The sequence below is a fragment of the Perca flavescens genome, chromosome 17, assembly GCF_004354835.1.
Source record: "Perca flavescens isolate YP-PL-M2 chromosome 17, PFLA_1.0, whole genome shotgun sequence".
In the NCBI taxonomy this organism is placed as follows: domain Eukaryota; kingdom Metazoa; phylum Chordata; class Actinopteri; order Perciformes; family Percidae; genus Perca; species Perca flavescens.
In genome coordinates, this window is record NC_041347.1 from 1,802,655 (window position 1) to 1,824,181 (window position 21,527).

Sequence of the window (21,527 nt, forward strand, 5' to 3'; positions counted from 1 at the left end):
ATCCACAATGCCTTTTTAATCAAAAAAAAATGTTGTCCATCTGTTGCAGCCTCTTGAAGGTTTTTGTTAAGACACAGCCCTGTGATGTGAAGGCTTGAGTCAGAGCTGACTGAGGAGAGTGGAGCTGACAGCTGAAGCAAAGAGCCTGATGTCCTGCTTCAAATCTGCTCAAATGCTCCCCCCCCCCCCCCCCCCCCCCCTTCCGTCAACCAACCCCACCCATCTGGAAGAAACAGACTCCTGTTGGCATGGCGACCATGTGGGAATGTGTTTAATTTCTCTTGATAAGCAATGCTAACAGCACTACGACATAATAATGCTCCAAAAAACGCCTTTCAAGCTGCTACCATGGCAATCGCTTCTGTAGAATTCTGTTTCCTTTGGTTGCATTTTTGATGCCAGGCGACACAAATACAAACCTGGAAAGCTGCTCCAGCGGAGGATGGTCTCGCTAAATGTCGCTCGTGAGCAAACTGTGATTTATTGTCTGACTCTGACACATTCTGGGTGGAAATGAAAACCCCCCTGAAGTTGTCCTGATGTCTACCCTATTTGTCATGGTCGCCGTGTCTTTGACCGCGTCTGCGCTGACAGGACTGCCAACGATTACGCACACAAAAAATTATGCAAATCTCCCATCGTGCTCGTCAGCAGTTCTTCTTCCCGGCCGGGGCCAAGCTCAGCGGGCTGCCCTTTGAGCTAAATTCATTTCATTTATAGTTAATTTTCAAGTTGCCGCCTGTGCAAATAAATACAATTATCTCTGCCACAGATATATCTACAAAGGCACAGAGCTGGAGCTTTTGCTAATTTTGGATTATGCTTGTTTTTTTTTTAAACACAGTTGCTGGCTCTAAATCTTCACCTCTTTGTCTTAAACACACGGCGACAATAACACCCCCCCACCCCACCCCACCCCACCCCACCCTGTGATGTCGAGGAGCCGTGTTTAAGCGTGATGTTTGTGCTGTGATTTGGTGGCCCGCCCTGGGTCAAACAGCGCTGTCGTGTTTCGCCCTGCAGGCTGTTTCGCAGCTTTGTGGTTCTATCGAGCAGGGCCCGTGCATCAAGGGGCAGGTGGGGGAGAGAGGGAGGGAGGGAGGGAGGGAGGGAGGTGGAGGAAAGGGAACAGCCTGAAATAGGAGCTGACATTCACCTGGATGCCCTCTCTAAGGAAAAGAAGCGGGAGGGAAAAAAAAAAAGGAGAAGGGGAAGGATCCCGAGGCTAGAGCGCGAGATGGAGAGCAGTGTGTGATTATGGTTGCTAAGGCTACAGCATGCGGCCCCCGTTGGAAAGGGAGGGGCTTGGAGGAAGGTCACACGGCTGAGGTCCAACCAGCTAAATCAACGCTGATGTGTAGGGTCCTCGGTGGCGTTGGGGTTGAGGAAATGTAGCTGTTTAGTTTGCTCAGGAGGAACGTAGATTGTCGCTAAGGACGGGACCTTGTGCCTTTCGCCGTGGCTTAGAGCACACCCTCCGGGCTGTAAATCCCTTTGAAACGCCACATAAAAGAGGATAAAAGATGTGGAAATAGATGAGGAGACAAGTTTACGAGATAAGATTTATTTTTGTGAGTTGTACGCCTTGAAAAAAATTCCCCCACCCACCGGGGATGGAGGTCACCTGGCATCTGTGTTCGCCGGTTGAGAAAGGGACCCCCCTTCTGATAACTCTGCCCATCGCTCTCGATGGTCACCGAGGCTCTAATCCTTCGCCGCCTCTATCTCTGATGTCTGTATCCCACGACGTCTTGGAAACAGACTGCCAAGCTTGAGCTGTTTGGAGAAAGGAACTGATGCAACATAAATTTCAAGGCAAGGATTCTCTGTCTTTCTTCCTCTCCCCACGCATACGCACACACACCGCAGGATGGAAATCGATAGCCTTTCAAGAGTGATTCAATGCAGAAACTAATAGGGAACAAACCCAATGCTGTAAAATCACCACCGACTCCTCACACACGCTGGGTGTAATGTAAAGGACTTGTGCTCAAGCACGCCGTTGGAGATTGCCCTACCCCGAAACAAACGCTCCCATAAGTCGTTTGTTTAAGCAGCGATCACGACTCATATTTACGTTTATAGTGGCGGCGACCTCTCCTAATTGTTACGGGAGCGAAGGAAGCAGGAAGTCAGGCGACGAAGTATAACCCTGATGTTCCACTGGGCGCGTCTGTGCTGCGCTCCACATATAAGATGTTGGGGGTGGGTTAGGTAAATTGACTGGCTACTCTCGCTGTTTCACTTCCTGCCTGGCTGTCTGAACGCCGCGCGGCTCGTGTGAAAATAGACCTGCCATGTATCTTTAGCGGAGAGGAGCGGATCGGAGAGCTACTTCATGCATGCATCCGGAACGCAGACGCGCCCAGTTGAAAATACGGGTATAGAGCGCCAAACTTGGCACAAGGAGATAAGGTGCTGACACACCAACCCAATTATCGTCCGTCGGACAGTCTGGCGAGGTTGGTTTGGTGTGTTCTGTGCCTTCGTCAGGCAAATACATGACTCTCTACAGAACCTCCATTGTCAGCATCCTCCGTATCCAGAAATGTGTTATGAGAGTTACTCATCAGTCTGCCGATGCTACATCAGTGTAGCCCGCATGCCCATTATCAGCGAAGGCAAAGATGACTGTGACTCAGTGCAGAATGTCTTTTGAAAGGACATATTTTCATGCCACTGTGTAATGATGAGGAGCCGTTAGCTTTCATTTTTTGACGATTTTGACTTGGTGAATCGGCCAGTGGGCAGTCGGACTCAATGACCAATCTGATTGGTGGAGTGCTAGCCCTTGACTAGCGAATCAGTGCACGTATGTTAAAACAGCTACCGGAAATGACGAGAGGGATGGGCGTGACGAACGTCTTGTTGTCTTGTAGACAGAAGCGTTATGTCATCAACGTTTATGACTTGTTTATGTTTATGACACGTTCATGGCAGTGTCTTGTCGCTCTTATGTAGGTACCTTCAAGTAAAGTGTAACCGCCATAAGCTTCAAAGTTAAAATCTACATAAAAGACATGGAATCACACAAGAAGTCACATCTTTATTTGTCATGCTCCTGTTGTGTTCTTTAACCCCCCTAATGTCGCAAAGTACAGTTACTTTTTTGAAAAGTTTTACTTTTTTTTCTGTTTTGAGCCTCCTGAACAGTTATTATTTAACTTTTTTGGGGAGTGGGTTGTCTTTTATAATTTTGAGGGGGACAAATATACTTCTTCTACATCTTTTTTTTTTGATCTGCATCCCCCCCAAAATCTACGCCTACGGTCGTATAGTTTGGAGGGTTTGTTGTCCTTGTCACCTAACCAGGGTAACAAAAGGCGGCAGCAAATAGCCAGCATAAGACACATACGAATGGACAAAGGAGCTCTTGTTTAACTTGATTAAGAAATGTGCCCATCGTTCTTCTGGACATTGATTGGGCTGAACGTCTGACTAAGCAGCTCCCCATTAACTGTAAGGGCACTTTATGTGCATGCACATTCATCTTGGGCAGAAAGCTTCCCTCCCCTCTAGGCTCAAAGCGCTGATCCCCTCACACTGTGGGGCGACGTGATTGAAAGCCGAACAAAAACAAGACTTCATTTGGAGAGCGTGCCGTAGCGTAACACAATCATTATCTTTGCTACGAACACATCATCAGCCTCGTCGTTAGCGGCATTCTCCATTTAGGGTCCCTTACTGGATAAACAGTGTTTTTGCTTCTTCCTAAAATATGTTCATGTATTAATAACCTCAGTTGTTGATAGATAGAGCTGCAAAGATGAATTGATTAAGCAGTGAGTTGTCGACTACTAAATGAATCGCCAACTATTCTGAAAATGGATTAGTCAGATTGGGTCATTTTTTGATGAACAAAAAGTTCAAAAATCTCTGATTCCAGCTTGTTAAATTTGAATATTTTCTAGTTTCTTCACTCCTTTGTGAGAGTAAACTGAGTATATATGAGCTGTGGACCAAACAAGATATGTGAGGACGTCATCTTGGGCTTTAGGAAAAAACGATCAACATTTTTCACCATTTTCTGACATTCTATAGACCACATAACTAATCGATTAATCGAGAAAATATTTGTCAAATGAATCGACAGTGAAAATAATGCTCGATGGTGTTTTTTGCCCCCAACTGCTCGTTCCAGGCAGCGCTGCCTTCAAGGCACCTAACCCTAACCTTAACCTTAACCTTAACCCTAACCATAACCAGTGCCTCCCAATGGTGCCTTCCAGGCAGCGCTGCCTCCGTTGCGGCCCTAGTTGTTGAATTTACAGTTTCTGTGTAATCATCAACGGAGAGGATATTTGTCTGTTTTAAGCACTGGAGTGTTTACCAGCTGAAGGAACAGATGAGCACTTTTCTAAATAAATTACAACCGAGATCATGGGTGTAGATATAGTTAGAAATAGAAATAGTTTATTTGCCTTTGCAAGAACACTGTAGTTCCTCTTCTCTATGTTTATATATCGAGTGAATAATAGCCTGTGCAGGTACATATCACCTGCAGTGGTGGAATGTAACTAAGTACATTTACTCAAGTACTGTACTTAGGTACATATTTGAGGTACTTGCACTTTACTTGACTCTTTTCTTTCCATGGCACTTTGTACTTCTACTCTGCTACATTTCAGAGAGAAATATTGTACTTTTTACTCCACTGCATTCATCTGACAGCTTTAGTTACTAGTTACTTTACAAATTAAGATTTGTTTGCACACAAAACACATATAGTTTATAAAATGCAATGTATTATTATAAATTAAACTACCCAACAATATAACGGCCTACAAGTACAGATGAAATGATTAGACCATTAAACACAGAACAGTTTGGATAGTTTTCCGTTTCTAAAATGTGAGGATTTTTCTGCATTAATACTTTAAGTACATTTTCCTGATGATACTTGCATACTTTTACTTAGGTCCCATGACATGGGGCTTTTTGGATGCTTTTATATAGGCCTTAGTGGTCCCCTAATACTGTATCTGAAGTCTCTTTTATATAGACCTTAGTGGGCCCCTAATACTGTATCTGAAGTCTCTTTTATTTAGACCTTAGTGGTCCCCTAATACTGTATCTGAAGTCTCTTTTATATAGACCTTAGTGGTCCCCTAATACTGTATCTGAAGTCTCTTTTATTTAGACCTTAGTGGGCCCCTAATACTGTATCTGAAGTCTCTTTTATTTAGACCTTAGTGGTCCCCTAATACTGTATCTGAAGTCTCTTATATAGACCTTAGTGGTCCCCTAATACTGTATCTGAAGTCTCTTTTATATAGATCTTAGTGGTCCCCTAATACTGTATCTGAAGTCTCTTTTATATAGATCTTAGTGGTCCCCTAATACTGTATCTGAAGTCTCTTTCCCGAAATTCAGCCTTGGTGCAGAATTACAGCCACTAGAGCCAGTTCCCAAAACATATTTTTAGTGTTTTTACAGTGTGGTATTAGTACTTTTGCTTAAGTAAAGGATCTGAATACTTCTTCCAGCACTGGCCACCTGCTATGATGCATAGAGTGGAGTGTGCAAGTCTTATATGCTGACAGTGCTACTCTGGAGGCTTTTTTATTATTAAACTTGATCTTTTGGCAGGGTTAAGTGCTGCCTGTGCTGTCCTGTAAGTGCAGCCAGTCACCGGTCCACACACCCTTGAACAACATTTTTGTCCACCAGGGGTGTCAATCCACTAAAGCGGTGGGCAAAGTTCCTGCAGCTGTATATCATGCTGCTCCAAAAGGCTGCTTCCTGATTTTCTTGGGACAGGAAGGGCATAGACTCCTGAGTCCTGCCTGCTAACATGCCACTTGTTCAATGTGCAAAAGGATCAGCTACAGGTCATGACAGACCAGAGGGATTGTGGATCTTGAATGCAACTCCGATGGGATTTATAAATTATTTTTTTTTTGTGGGGGGGGTATGGCTGCAGGGGTTTTGCTTGCAGTTACAGAAATAAAAAGCAAGTTTGCAAGATGAGTTTGGATTCACGTGTGCTCAAAGATGGCGAGTGCCTACACCTTATACCTTTCGCCTAGAAAGCCTTTCCCCCCCTAAAAAAAAAAAAAAATGTTACCAGGGCTGTGTTTTTTTTTTTTTTTTTTTTTTTTCGGGGGTTCTTCTGTATTTATAGTTGGTGAAAAGAAGATAAAGTCAGACCGGTTGTCTCTTTAAATCAAGCTGCAGTGTTGATGTGCCCTCAAGCTGAAATGGTAAGAACCATTTCCACCTCTGCGGCAGGGAGCCTGACCAAATCGGCGCACTAGAGCGCTTCAAACGTGATTCTCATTCCCTTGGTCACTTGTGGTCTACGGTCGCCTGCGCTCCTGGAGAGGAAAGCAATTTGTCAGTCTTTTTTTTCTATGGGACTTTGTTTCTTTTCTTTTTTTTACCCACCCCTGTGCATCTCGGAGACATTATTTAATTTTTTATTTCCCTCTCTCTTTTTTTTTATTTATTTTTTTGTTCCATCCGCAGAACTCAGTGGCAGTCGCCTCAATCCATTTACCGCTGGCTGGTACGCCTATCTCCTCCTCTGCTGCGTTGCAATCTGTTGATAACTCCACTTGCAAGCTGCAGTTCATTGTGTTTCGCAATGGGAAACTCTTCCCTTGTACGGGGAATTCGTCCAAGCTCGCAGACGATGGGAAGCGCAGGAGCGTTTCAACACCAGTTGCTTTCACCAAATTAGGTAAGAGGAAACCCATGTTTATCATCATGCCATGCCTGTGATGTCAACGCAACTGCACTGTATATTGCCGACATGCTTACACACACACACGCAGTCCATCAGTTTGTTCTGCGCAACATGTTGACACAGCTTCGCAGCCGTGGTATGCAAAAAAAAAAAAAGAATAATAGTCAAAGCTCAGTCACTTTCTTCTACTGTTTATTGAATTTGAAATGGCTGCATGCATGTTGCACTTGCGCTGCTGCGTTTCTATTTCTGAAAAAAATAAAAACGCGCTTTCGGTTTCTATTTGAGATTAAAGTTCATGTGCAACACTTCACACAACAGCGTGCCAACTGCTGCATCGGTCTTGACGCGTTAATGTCGCGCGAGTGAAGGTGCGCGCCCGTGTCCACGGTTCTTTTTTTTCTTTCTTTTTTAGCCACATAGCTGTATATTACACTTCCAGATGAATCCACTTGGTTTCACTAATTGAATGTCTTGGCTTATTTTTCTTCTTTTTTCTTCCCCCCCCACTTGCAGATGGGTGCAGCCTCGGGAGCGCCGTGCACTCCGTAACTATTGCTCTCAGGCACTTCGCACTGGGTGTAGACCCCACCGCAGCCTATTGGGATTTTGACCTGCTGGATGGACACGGCGGCTGGAGGGCAGAGGGCTGCCACATAACAGGCTCCGGGGGCAACACGACCACCATTCACTGCACCCATCATAATAACTTTGCTGTGCTGATGGTGAGTAGAGTAGTCTTGTGGTATACCAGTGGCATTCATTCTCAGCAAACACCCCCCCCACACACACACACACACACACACACACACACACACACACACACACACACATAAAACTGTTTATAGGGCTTATAATGGCCCAAATGCATCTTCTTCTGTTTTTTTCCACCATGGACTATACGGGAGTCACGTGTTTTAAGAGACACTTGATGCAGGGACCTTTTTTTCTTTAAAGGCGTATTTTATTGTTGCTCCTCAGCAGATGGGAAAAAGGATTTGTCAAATGCGCCACGGGGATTTATTGGCTTTGGAATGGGATATGCGCCACGCTAAACGTACCCCCCCCCCCCACCACACACACACACACACACTATATCCTGGAAATGAGAAGTTGCGTGTGTTGTAGCTATAGTCTGCCACCCTTCTTTTTTTTTCTTCATCCAAAAAGCAGCAAAGCATAGAAATAGAAGCCGGGCTCAAGAGAAGGAGCGCCTTGTCAGGAGCTATTCGCCTCCGAGCGCATGTGGTGTGCTAATTGGTTGCAACCAACGGCGAGCAAAAAAAAAAACAAGAACCAAATGTTGGACTGTAAAGCATAGCGACGTTCATCTGTTGTCGCTCAAGTTGGTCTCGACGCCGCCGAGATGCCTTCTTCTTCTTCTTCCTCCTCCTCCTCCTCTTCTTCTCCTTCTCCTGACGACGTCCCCGTGTTCAAATTGATTTCATGAGGATAATACCAAAAGCGCAATGGCATCGCATCGCCCGGTCGCTCCATAGAGCCGCTGCGCCGCCTGCCTGGTCCGCTTCTCTCTCTTTTTTTTTTTTTTTTTTTTTTTTTTTTGGATGAAAAAGAAATCCTCCGGATGTTTACCGAAGAGTGGGATTCGTTAGACTGGGAGGTCAGTTTCTCAGTAGAGCATGGCAAAGTGTTTGTGCTTGAGATGTTGCTGCTTTCCGAGTTGCCTTTTTACCTGCATATTTCATGAAGCCGCTGTTCAATTCCGTTGTTGTTCGTGTGTGGAAATAATCTGGCTCGAGAGGTGGAAAAAAAAAAAAAGCCGCATAGGAATGAGAAAGAGTGTGATACAGCTGGGGGGGGGGGACAGCATAGAAAAACGGCATGGGGTGCTCTGGGGGGAGAGAGTGTGGGGTGTCTGTGGAGAATACTAAGCTGTTGTCAGATGGAGAACAGATGTCAGATCGTCATTGTGCATGTCTTTTTCTATCCGACGCGGGGCTTTTGGGGAGGCGCACCGTCAATGGGCACCTTGTGGCTGTCGGAATGAAGCGAAATCGGCAGATTTGTCAAAAATGTTCCCTGGCAGCAGATTGGATGATTTGAACTTCAACACACGTCCGACAAGTAGAAGGTAGTCATAGCGATGGTGGAAAGCCGTCACAGGAATGTTCCCATTCGCATCATACGCTCTCATTGCCAGCGTTTGCGCCGGGGATTGCGCGTCTACTAATGCAGTCACCACACCCGCCTGGTCTCTGCAGTGCCCGAGAAAAGGACCCTTATTTACGGACTCGTGACATCATTCTCCTGTATATGACCCTCACAGCATTTTATAGGGAGGCTTCTGCAAGTACTAAACCTGTTGCATAATTTCGTCATGTCAAATGGAGAGGAGTTGCCTATTACTTTTAATTTACAGTATGCACAAGTAAGGCGCCTCCAGCCATCAGTGAAGCTCTCATTTGACATGAGTTACAAATGAGAGCACTGGAATAACATGAATGCCGCTTTGGTGTTCTGAAGGAAAATCAGGGTAACAAGTTCCCAAAGTCTCTATATACAACCAAAGTTTGACATCTGAGCTGCTGTGACAATGATCCCAAAAGGTGGCTGTGTTTTAGCATTTTCTGAGTGCCAAGTATGCTTTGTGTCCTGATTTCAGCAGTCCCATCAGTATTTCATTTAGCTGTCTCACCTTCCCTGCTTCTAAATAATACAGCTGATTTCCTCCTTAGCTTATCTGTCTGCGATATACAGTGTAAGAATCTATCTCACGGTGCATCTGTGATGTTGAGCTAACTGACAGAGGGTTAGCCACAAAGCACGGCAGCTTTGAAAGATGAACAATGCAACAGATTCCAAAATCTGTTCAAAGAATGTGTGTGTGTGGGGAGGGGGGGGGGGGGGGGGGGGTAGTAAGATGCCTGAAAGGCACAATGCATTTTAATATGCAATATCCAATTCCTGTTGATCGAGACCCTTTCAAAGTCAGCTCTTATGAGTGTGTGTGTGTGTGTGTGTGTGTGTGTGTGTGTGTGTGTGTGTGTGTGTGTGTGTGTGTGTGTAGAGATGATTAGTCTACAAATAGCATGACAAACCAATACAATTTGTCCCCGGGGACTGAGGTTTGGGATATAGGAAAGTACTTTAATGAGAATCTTTTTGACTTGGCTCAGAAAGAATTACATGCTAGAGAATCTCCCTCCCCTGGCTTTGTGATCAGAATGCCAAATAACCGACTTGGGATGGGATGTGTGGGGGGGAAAAAACTCGACAGCAAAGCTGTTGTTCGGGCATATTTTCACACTCTCCCTGCCGGGGATTTGGAAGCTCAGAAGGTGTAAATAAATGCATCTTTTTAGTATTTCTGGCATTAGAAGGCAGGTCAATGACTGACCTGTTACTCAGTGATACAGATTGTCTCAGATGTGGGTCAGGTAAGGAATGACAGCATGCCTTTGTTTAGGATTCATCTTCTTCTTCTTCTTCTTGAAGTTGAAGCTGTTAGAAAGTGGCCGTTCCAGATTTCAGCACCGGGGACAGTTCCCTGTCTCCCTCCTTATGTCCCGCCTCCTCCTCCTCCTCAGCAGCCCCCGTGTCTGTCTGAAGGGAGGGCTGACTCAATCATTTACAGCAATGCAGCCTCACTCATCATCTGTCTTCATCTTAGTGACAAGTCTCAACCTCCCCCCCACCCCCTTCAACCCTCTTTTTAACCCCCTCCAAAAGACACACCTCTGTTCTGCATCCACACTGTGTACTGTATGTTCTTACAGTAGTGGCTAATTTTGTTTCTTTATGTATTCATTGAGGAGATAACGTAGGTGAATGAGTTCCTGCATTTGATTTGCTGCAATTCGCTCCAGACTGTTTAATATGCAGGAGCAGACCTTTAGAACGAGAGACACGCGGAGGGGGTGGCTGGCTTTTTGTAAGTATCCAATCATAACAAAGGCCCTAAGGCCATGGTCCAATAAGGGAAGAGCTGTTCAGACATGTATTCCCATACACTGTACAGAATGTGATGAATATGTGAAGTGAAGTGGATACCTGGAAACAGAAGGGCTCCTCTAGTGATACTTTACATACGCATCACAGTTACAGTAGACCAGGTGTTATTTAGACATGGTACAGGCTCAGACAGTGTGGATGGAGTGGGTATTGGTGATGATGGTTTGCAGGGAAAAGAATAAAAAGGCACAGAAAGAGAGAGAAAAAGAGTTAGATTAATCCAGTGGTGGAAGACGTATTTAGGTTATTCACTGTGCGTCAGACGGTTCTGGCCTCTCCTGTCCACCATTAATTCCTGACAATGGACACCTCGTTGGGCATTACCCTGCTTATACCATGGTCACTTGCCATATAAATTTTTTTAAGAACATTCATTTATATTTTGAATGCTTTATACAATAAAATCTAAAGTTTTTTCTAACAATAACTCTGTTTCCTTGGCTAGACCTGAGGGTTTGACTAATACCAGGAACAATCTTTCCCAACCCATGAGGTTCTTATGCAATTCAAACGTTGTTCGCTGCTCCAGTGAATTCGACGGGCCTTAGATACGACTTATCACGCTTAGCAACAGGAGATATTTATATAGTCTGCTCAGCTCATAGAACCCTTCAGCTCAGACAGCTACGCTATGCTAGCAAGATTCAAAGTCAGTAACGTGCACGGTTGGCAATCAATGAATATAATTTGACGGTATGTTTACCAGCAAGACAAGCTAGCTATCCAGCCTTGTTATTGTCCCCAAATCAATATCAAGACTTTCACGAACAAATGATCCGCCATGTGTACTGTCGGCCGCAGCCTGAGGTAGCAAGTTGAACAAGCGAACGAGATGAGAGGCTGTGAAACAAAGTCAGTTCAGAGGGGCAGTGTAACTTACTTCTTGCAGGTTGTGTGTCAGCACCATCCTGTGGTGTTCAGAGGACGAGGCACTGAAGGACTAACGTTACGCTCACTGTTGGAAATAACAGATTCATTTTACCTATTTCTTTTAAAGCTGCCGTAGGTAGGATTGTGAAGATCCAGGACTTGGCCAAAAAATGTGAACATCGACAACTTCTCAGTCCCTCCCCCTTTTCCGATAAAGCCCAAAACGGTATCCGAAGGCCCTCCCCCCACAAGGGAGGATAAAGACAACCCCCCATCGCCCTGATTGGTTCATCTGAACAGAGAGCGGTGGATATTTTTTTTATTACCTTCTTCATGTAGTTCTACTCAAACATAGGGTCAGTTTCAGCAAATATGACAGAATGTTAGTTTTATAAGGCTTACCTACTGCACCTTTAAACAGTCAGTTAGTAGGTGTCCTTTATAACTTTTTTATGGACACCCTGCAGCCATTCAGAATGGAAAACGTATTCACCCAGACCATGGTTTAATGTAAAAAAAAAAAATCATAATTCATTCATAATACTGGATAATTTTACCCATTTGGGCCTTTAACCGTTATTTAAATGAATCCAGCTGACAAGTTTAGTCAGGGAACTTCTCTTTTGATGGAACTGCTAACAACTCATACACATTTAGGTGGCCTAAAATTACACTCTGCTGTTCTGTAAGGGGTTTTAAGCCAAAATGTTTGGGAACCACTGATGTAATCATGTGTTTTTTAAGTAAAATCTTGATTTGAAAAAGGAACAAATAACTAACTAGAGCTGTCAAGTATATGTAGTGTAGTTAAAAGTACAATAATTCCCTCAGGAATGTAGTGAAGTAGCAAAACATGGAAATACTCCAGCAAGGTACAAGTACCTCAGAATTGTACTTATGCACAGTTAAGGATGGGGACCGAACTTCACCAAACGAATTGCCTCCATAGTATCGAGTATTGAAAAATGCCTCGTCATTCATTACCAGATTTTACTACCTAAAGGAGTAAATCTCGTCAGCATCAGTGAGCCAATAAACATGCAGCGTGCTTGTACCAAGATCTAATAATGCTTTTGATTGGCTGTCTAACGTTGCAGGAAAAACACTATGTTACGCACAGAGGCCGAGGTCATGTCGTGTGTGTTGTATTTTGAGACTTTGTCTCTTAAATTGTTAGTCAATTTTATTTAAGAAATTTACAAGGGTCCAGACCTTAAGTTTAAGTTAACGTTTAGTTGCTGCTGTTATTTGTCGCTTTTCAACGTTTTTAGAACACATTTTGACATTTTCTGTGTTTTTTGTTTTTTACTACCACCACTATAAACACCACTAACACAAACTTATTACCTCTAGTTTTACACTGATTTTTGGAATTTATGGTCGATAAACCTCATTTATATGAAATATATCAAAGTGTTGTGTTACAAAAGCAGGAATTATGAATCATTTTGACTCATAAGATCAGAGGATGTTTATGGATAATCACAGACAGTTTATGGATATTTTTATGGATAATCACAGACTGTTAAGTCAGGATAATGCTATAAAATGGAATAAAACACCCAAAAGTAGTGAGCGGATTCTTAATATGACTTGTGAAGGGCTTTTTAAGGAACCATCCATCCGTGTTATTTTTGGGCAACTAGGTTGAAAAACAAAACAAATTTCTGTTATGTAATCTTTGAAAACGGTTCAAATTTGACCCGAGGACAACAGGAGGGTTAATGTCAAACCATTGCTTTTTTTATTCCTGTCATGGTACGGCATGGACAGCTGTCCGCTATACTAGACAATAAATCTGGCCCACAAATGGAGCAGAACAGGCATCCTGATATAGCCTTTTTTTATAATACAATATTATGAAAATGTTCTAACATGAGGCCCACTGACCTCACTTCTTATTCTGAGAGTGGTCTCGTGGTCTCAGGAGTATCTGCTGTTTTAAACTCGTCAAACAGACCATAACTCACTTGTCTTCGCTGCTGCGCCTCCGCCTTGAACCAAACCAACCTAGACCGGATCCCATCTTGATACATTAGTTCTGATTGGCTGAGCCTTCTGCAGGCTCCATACCAGTGTGACATTACTGCTGACTGCTGGAGCTGACCACAAGGTCTTGTCTCCCATACAAAAGAAGACAATGCAGCAGACTGTGAGAATCCATCCATGCGTTCTCTCTTATCCTGATGACTGTGGGAATAATCAGGCTGCACTTTACAAACAATATATCAGCTTTACTTTGTTTCTTTTTTGGTGCAACATGTTTATTGCCTACTCAATGGCTTTTATTGTCACTCAAGAGGTAGTAACTTGGGGGGAAGGAAGGAAGAATGGATGGTAGAAACGTAGAGGAGATAAAATTAGAAAGCCTTCTCTGCTTCAGTGGAGAGGAAACACCAATTGACTGTGATTGCGCTCTTTAAAAAACATCCTTTTAAAGGGAGTTGTTTACTCGATTGCAATCCACATTTGGTGCTTTCTTGTTGAGCAATTATGGCTAATACACACATACTGATGGTTGTGCAGGATACGTGTTGCTAATTGAAAATAACCTCTTGGCAACTTTCAGATCCTCTGTAGCTCAGACGCAGTGTTTTTTTCTTGTTTATTTGTCTATTTTCTTTCTTAGCATATGGCAATCTCCGAGCTGCGTGTCCTCATTAGTCCTTTGTCCACATCCTTGCTCAAGGCGGACATGAAGAGACAACAAGCCAGTTTTCATCGTTCGCCCACAGGCCGGCTCTGGTTCCGGCGGGGTTGACTTCATCCTCATGCCCTGGACTTTTCTATCTCTGAGACATTTTCGTGTTAAAGGAGCTTTGGTGTGTGTGTGTTTAAGGAGATGAAGGGATTTACAGTGATAATGACGATGACCCGTTTAGATAAGCAGCCGCGTCTCACAGCGTTGTGTTGGCAGGTTCTGTTGATATGCATTGTTGTGGGAGGAGGAGAGGGAAGGGGCGATGACAGGCTGTTATAGCAACAGTGTGGGCTGATGCATTGTGGTTGTGTATTGGCTGACAGTTGATTTAAAAGGGCAATATACAATATGAACCTCTTAGGCTACATTGACAGTACTACATTTTGGTATAAAAACTAATCTGCTACATTTAGTTCTTGTGTCCACACTACTCCGGCATTTCTGAGCTCCTTAGACGGAGACATTTGGATAATTGGTTTAAAAATGTTGGGGTTGCTTTGTATTCTGGACGGGCCTTATCGGTTAGGTAGGCTCACATACCTTACAGTAACAGTTCCACCTCTCCGTCGGTCCAAACTAATAAATCCCTGGTCTTACTTTTCGCCATTGTTGTTCTTTCTCCAAAGTATTTCCGTACATTCAACTTCGTGATTTTCAACCACAGCGTAAAGTCCGACAATCTGCTTGCTGTTTACACCGGCACGTGCAGGCCCAGTGTATACAAATGGCCATGTGATATGCAATATGTGTTGTCAGACATGTAAATATGGATGGAGATTAGTTCTGCGACTAGGGAGCTTAAACTCTTGTGTGGACGGAGATTGTATTTGTCCCAAATGCTACTTAAAAATGAAAACGTAGTAGTGTAGATGTAGCCTGAGCCTCTGGAGAAGAGGAGTGAATTGGCAACCTTACTGTGATGACAAGCCTCCAGGAAAAGTCACTGCTCCTGGCCGAGAAATAATACTTATGTATAGATATGTGTTAATCAGGTGCTGGTAGATGGATTTTGTTACCTTTAGACAGAGCCAGGCTAGCAGTTTCCAGTTTATGCTAAGCTAAGCTAACTGTCTGCAGGCTTTAGTTTCATGTTTAACAAAACTGACATGAGAGTGGTATTGCTCTTAACACTCGGCAAGACGGCGATTGAGTGTATTTCCAAAAATGTTGAACTATTCCTTAAATTTGATTTTGGCCTTCTGTTTATACCTAATAAATACTTTATAAATGTGAAACAGGATTTTCTGTGGACGGAGAGTAAACCACAGATCGAACTGAAACTAACCAACCACATATCTTTACAGGATATAAGTAATCAGTAATGCATAACGTGTTGTTTGTGTTGGCGTTAAACTTTGTCATAATTAAGCAGCTTGAGCTAAGTCTTAGAGTAAATGCTACTTATTTGCCGCCCACGTAGCATCAGCTACGTTTCAACCTCTACCTCACTTGCAGTTGTTCCACACGTGGCAGCTGCCAGACGAGCACTAACCCACCTCCATCGGGCAGCCGTGCAGCCTCCTCTAACCAGCCGCTGACTCACCCGCTCACACTCAGGCTTAGCGTTGTGCTCTGCTGTGTGAACGTACCGCACATGAGTGGAGGTTTGGATTAGGTTAATATTTAATACTTGCACTCATGTTCCATTTGTGAACATTAACTTAAATTTGATGTCAGGCATGATTACCTTAGCACATGGGGATTGCTGTGTGTGTGTGTGTGTGTGTGTGTGTGTGTGTGTGTGTGTGTGTGTGTGTGTGCGTGTGTGTGTGTGTGTGTGTGTGCGTGTGTGTGTGTGTGTGCTGAAACCACATTCCCACTGCAGACTTTCTTCTCTTGCCGCTGTTCTGATCTAACCTCTCGGTGTTTGCTGACTGCAGACTTGCTGTGGTGTAAAAGGGGAAGGGTCTGGCTCATCCAGCAGTCCCCGCTGCACTCTCAAAACTGATTGCTGTCGGCTAATAACCTGACACGTGATGCATATTGTTTTCTCCCTGACTGACGAGTTCAGAGCTCACAGACCACCATTTCTCTCCGACATCAACAGTTTTGCCCCGGCAATGCTGGAGTGAGCCAGTACGTAACTATTGGGCCTTTTTCCCTGACGCTCTGTATTGGACGCTCTATTTTTTAATGCAGTGTGTATACCTCTTTTAGCACAGGATACAGATTGCATTGCTTTAACCTATTGTTGTTCAATTTATGTATGACAGCTAAGTGTATGACAGATTATAATAGTGCTGCCCGCAGCAAAAGCAGTTGTTGCACTTGATGGGGTGTGTGTGTGTGTGTGTGTGTGTGTGTGTGTGTGTGTGTTTGCGTAAAGAATGTTAATAGGCTATTGAATGGTCTCGTGGTTTTGATATTGTTTATATACAGTCACTGATTAAATGGCAGGGAAAACTGTTTTTTTTTTTTTTTTTTTACAAGCAGTCTTTATGAAAGATAATGATGTAGTCGCATTTTTGATTTGATTTTCAAGTTGATCATTTTGGCACACTATTTCTCAAACAATCTGTGAGATATGAACACTTGGTTTTATTTTTTTATAGCAATACTGTGTGGACTCGCATACATCTACTGCACCGGCTCATGATTAGTCACACATGATTCAAATCAAACAGGTCCTGCTTGTCCTTTTTGCATGTGAAAAAGCCCATCTGACATACATGATTCATGTCCTGGAACGCTGTCGGTACACACAGTCTCGACCAAACAGGACGCATCTGATCTGAAACTGTCCATGTTTAAATGTCGTCCACCCCCCCGACCCCCACCCCTTCTCACCAGCTGTTCCCTAGTCGAAAGTGCAACCCTCTGTGAACCCCGGAGACAGCTTGGTTGAAACAAGGGCATGCCGTGTACACAGCCTTTCTCTCTCTCTCTCTCTCTCTCTCTCTCTCTCTCTCTCTCTCTCTCTCTCTCTCTCTCTCTCTCTCTCTCTCTCTCTCTCTCTCTCTCTGTCTTTCTGTCTTTCTCCTTCCCCTCTCTCTGCCTCTGTTTGAGTTTCTGTCACTGGCTTTCAATTGGGTTGCAATATTCATGCACTGCATTTAACTGAAACGGACAGGAGCTCATTTGCACAATGCTGGGCAGTCTAGACAACACACATTAAGAGCTTATTTTTTCCTCTATTAGGGCAGTGTAGAAAGTGATCCAGCCCTGTGGCTGGCTGGCTGGCTGGCATGTCCACCTCTGTTGTCAACCAAGACGGCAGCTCCCAGAACGCTCGCCTCTGCTCTGCCCCTCCATTTCGCTGCTGCTGCTGCTGCTGCTGCTGCTGCTGCTGCCAGGTCCTGATTAGCAAAAGTATATCAGCACAAAAACAGGAACGGCCGAAGGTTAAAGGCGACAGTTATTTTTATAACAAATTAAGCTCTCGCAAGTGGTTTTATTATACATCATGGCCTTTTCCGCCACAACCAATCATGATCACCATGACCTTTGACATTTTTCCTCATGACCATACCGCTTTGTAAAAGCACATTCTTCTCCTCAGCGTACAAGGAGAGTACAGCCTTGCCCTGCGGTTGTGTGTTTTTTAAAAATCTTCTGTAAGGGCATGGAGCTGCTGCTGCTGGTTGCTAGGCTTATAATTAGGGAGTAGCTATTGATGCAATGTGGCCCCCTGTGCACTCCTAGGGGGGAGATAAAGACAGCAGAAAATGAGACTCGCTTAATTTGAGGAGAGGAGCAATAACAGGACAGGCGAATGGGGTATATCTTTAGGCAAGGTTTGTTAAGATCCTTTCAGATTTATAGTCAGGGGTCTCACATATTTGATGTTTTTTAGGATGTGATATCAATACATACATTTTCTGTTTTCATGCAGGAACGTATTCCTTCATCGACTACAGTGGGGCTGCCAAGGATTTGTTAGATTAGACCCGTGGTTCACAATTTTCAAATTTTTCATATCCAATCATGAACTGCAAGACCACCCGATGATATCTGGCGCAGGCAATTCCACAGACAGAGCAGTTCAACCGTGCATCTGTGCTCTCTGATAGGACAAGACCACAAAGTAGTAAGAACCATGCAACAAGTAGGGAGCAGCCTTAAATGATAATGCTGGGGATGTTCAATTGTATTACGTTTTTTTTCTGCAAATCCAATGAAAAGACCAAAAACAACACTGTTTTTATCCTTCTAACAAGTAATGTCTGTGTAGACAAAGCCTGAAATGCCTGTAGCTTATTTCTCGGTGCCATAGAGCTCCATTGTTTTCCCCAAACCCATCAAACACATCAGTAAGCTACACTCTTGTAGAGTAGGGTTGGACAAAATATCAATACGGCAATATCGTTGTCCAAGGCGCTCTGAATAGATTTTCCTGCTCCCAGCGTTGTTGCTACTTCATGGATCCTCGAGGTGGCGCTCAACACATAAGTGAGGGAAACTTAAACAGCCGAAGAGGAAGAGGTTTTTAATGGGATGGCGGAATGAGTTTGAGGAAAATAACAGATGCCCCAGCCATGTTTAAGTCCAAAGCCTGGACCCATAGTTGCTCTGTAATTCTGTCCGTGTTTCCTCTATCTTGATTTTGTAGTGGCGGCCCACCATGGCAAAATTTCTGCCACCACGGTATCAGAAATAGGGCTGTACAAAAAATTTAGTCGCGGTTGCCTTTTAAATGATCCTGCCGACATAATGCATCCCCTAGTTGGCTGCCGCTCACATTGCAATTTAACAACAAGTAGAACTATTGAGAGGATATTGGGCCCGTCCAGTTTAACTCCACGTTGTGTTGATGTAGTTTATCGTCAAAACGTTCACTTTCTTCGACTTTTAAATGAACAGCGGCAACAAAAACGGGGGAGGGTTGGGGTTGTTTTTTGGACAGACCTGCCCCCACTGCTAAAACAAATCCTAAAGGAAACACTGTCTGTATTTTCAATTTACAGACTGTTTTCTAACGGTTTGGACTTGCAGTGAATAAAGTGACAAAACCTGCACTTAACCTTTGGGACTGAAACAGACAACTTGTGGAAGTAGATTAATTGTGGTTTTGGTCTTTGATGGGATTTGTTGACAATGAGAAAAACATATCATAATGCCAGTCTTATCTTTGAAGGAGAATTGGAACTGGCCATTTTGCCTACTTGGAGCTTTACAAGGGGATGGATCATACACCAACAGGCCTGTAGCTATCATTCTGGACCATGAATTGGCCCATGAAAATGTTAGAAGCAGAAAAACGGAAGAAACCTGTAAGATTAGGCGTCAAACATCCAATTTGTTTGCATAGCCCAATATTACATATACAGTATGTCTCACAGGGCTTTACAGGCCCAAGACAGCAACGGGGATTAACTCCTCAAACAGCCTCAGCACAGAAGGAAAAAAAAGAAGAAACCTCAGGAGAGTCTATTCAAAGAGAGATTCCTCTTCCTTGGACAGCTGGGTGTGCAACAGCTGCTGTAGGTGGATAATGGCTATTAAAAATGAACAGACAATTGTATAAGTAAAACAGAAGAAACACAATATGCAACAATGGGATAATATTTGAACAATATAATAATAACATTCTTGAATCTGATGCAAGAAGTCCAATTAAACGTACAATATGTAACTTTCTGCCGCTAGGGGTCTCTCAACCAAAACAATGGGCGGTAAAACTGGATTTTTGATGACGTTGGGAAGTTGCGTGGAATTATGTAAGTTTTTAGTGTTAAACACCTTCGCTGCCGGTTAGAATGCATCAGTTCACGGACGAATTTACCCATTCAAGTGTATTCACGTTACGTTTATTCATGTTATTGTAATAAAATAGCTGCAGTTTCCCCAACATAATTACGTTTTTCTTGATTAGATTTTTATTTATTTTACATATCAATGTCACCTTTTGGATGGTTTCAACACCGGGGCGGACGGGGTTTGTTGTAACGCTAGCTGGCTACTAAACAAGTCTGAGAGACGGGTGTGGGTGGGGATTGTCGGGGAAATCTCCGCGATAGCGAGCCAGGACGTTTGATGCCTGTTGTGCAGCAGCAGAACATCTCCCAGCTGACCAGAATTATCTCCCCTTCACTTTTCAGTAATCTTAACTTTTCGTTTTGGTGCTTAACCCACCTTTTGTCGGGTTAATTTTGCTAACCGTAAAGACAGCTAAACGCGAAAGGGGGAGATATTCGGCGGGGGCGAGATTTTCGGCACATACACCGGTAGCGCTACGGAGATGTAGCTAGCTACCGCTATGGATGGCCGCTGTTGTGACTCGGTGCTGGGTCTGATATAGTCTGTTTCCCGACGTTTAATTAAACTGCCGTTAGCGTCGTAAGCGCCAGGCACTGGAGATAAGTTCTGGCCGGGGGATGCTGTAATGAAAGTAGCTGGATGATTGCTGACTGGGGGGCTAGCATTAGATTAATCGTCTATCTATACAGCTAACGTTACTAGTGAAGTAATTCGTGGGTTAGCTCAGTCCTGTTAGCTGTGGTCAAAACAGTCATACTAAAAATAACTTTATTAGCGTGTTGAACGATGTTGTAACCTCATAATGTTACCCACAAAGCTTTAGCATCAACGTTAGCTAGCACATTGTAGTAACATCAAGCTGGTATCAATATTGAACTTTCAAAATAGATAAGGTCTCTGTTGTATTACTGTGATAAAAAGTGGGATGTAATTAATCACAAAATGATGCTGTAGGGCAAAAAAAAGCAGTATTGCGGTTATTTTTATAGTATTTTGTTTTCTGTGAAATTGTATGATTTACAATCACTCATAGTATCATCTTGGTGCCAGTGTTCTGACGGAAGTTAGAGTAACTGGAGGGTGAAAGGTTATATGACGCCACTGACGGGCGACTAAAGGAAACGTGCCGTGTCTGAAAATAAAATAACAGATTTCTCTGGGTTTCACATTTGGTGGAAACATTTGGGATAGTGTAAGAACACAACTCATAAAAATATATAACATAGGTATGGTCATTTTTAGACATTTTAAAGCAGAAATGTTACATATTGTACCTTTTAAAAAAAAAAAAATTAATTGATTTTCTAATATTGCACCTGTCAATCCAGAACGAAATATTCTTTAGCCTATTTTGCCATCAATACTGCCGACGTTGTCTTTGCTGTAATCAAATCAGTATATATTTATGTTTAACATGGTATTCATTTTATCAATGGGAAACATACATGTACATGTGTCCAGACAAGGCTAGCAGCAGCAGCGCCGCGTCAGACACGTTTCTGGTGTGTAAAGACGTAGAAAAATCCACGCAGCCGCCACCTAGCTGACACGCAACAGAAACGCCACGCTGGCAGTGTGTAACCGGCCTAAGGAAAGGGT

At 43.5% G+C, this 21,527-nt stretch overlaps 1 protein-coding gene across 1 annotated transcript in view; it reads left to right on the forward strand.

The window, feature by feature from the left end:
• adgra1b (adhesion G protein-coupled receptor A1b) overlaps window positions 1–21,527 on the forward strand; it is a 223,123-nt gene that overhangs the window by 145,951 nt on the left and 55,645 nt on the right. The window contains 2 exon segments of the mRNA XM_028604301.1: window positions 6,469–6,682; window positions 7,205–7,413. Coding sequence (XP_028460102.1) covers window positions 6,469–6,682; window positions 7,205–7,413 — 423 coding nt within the window.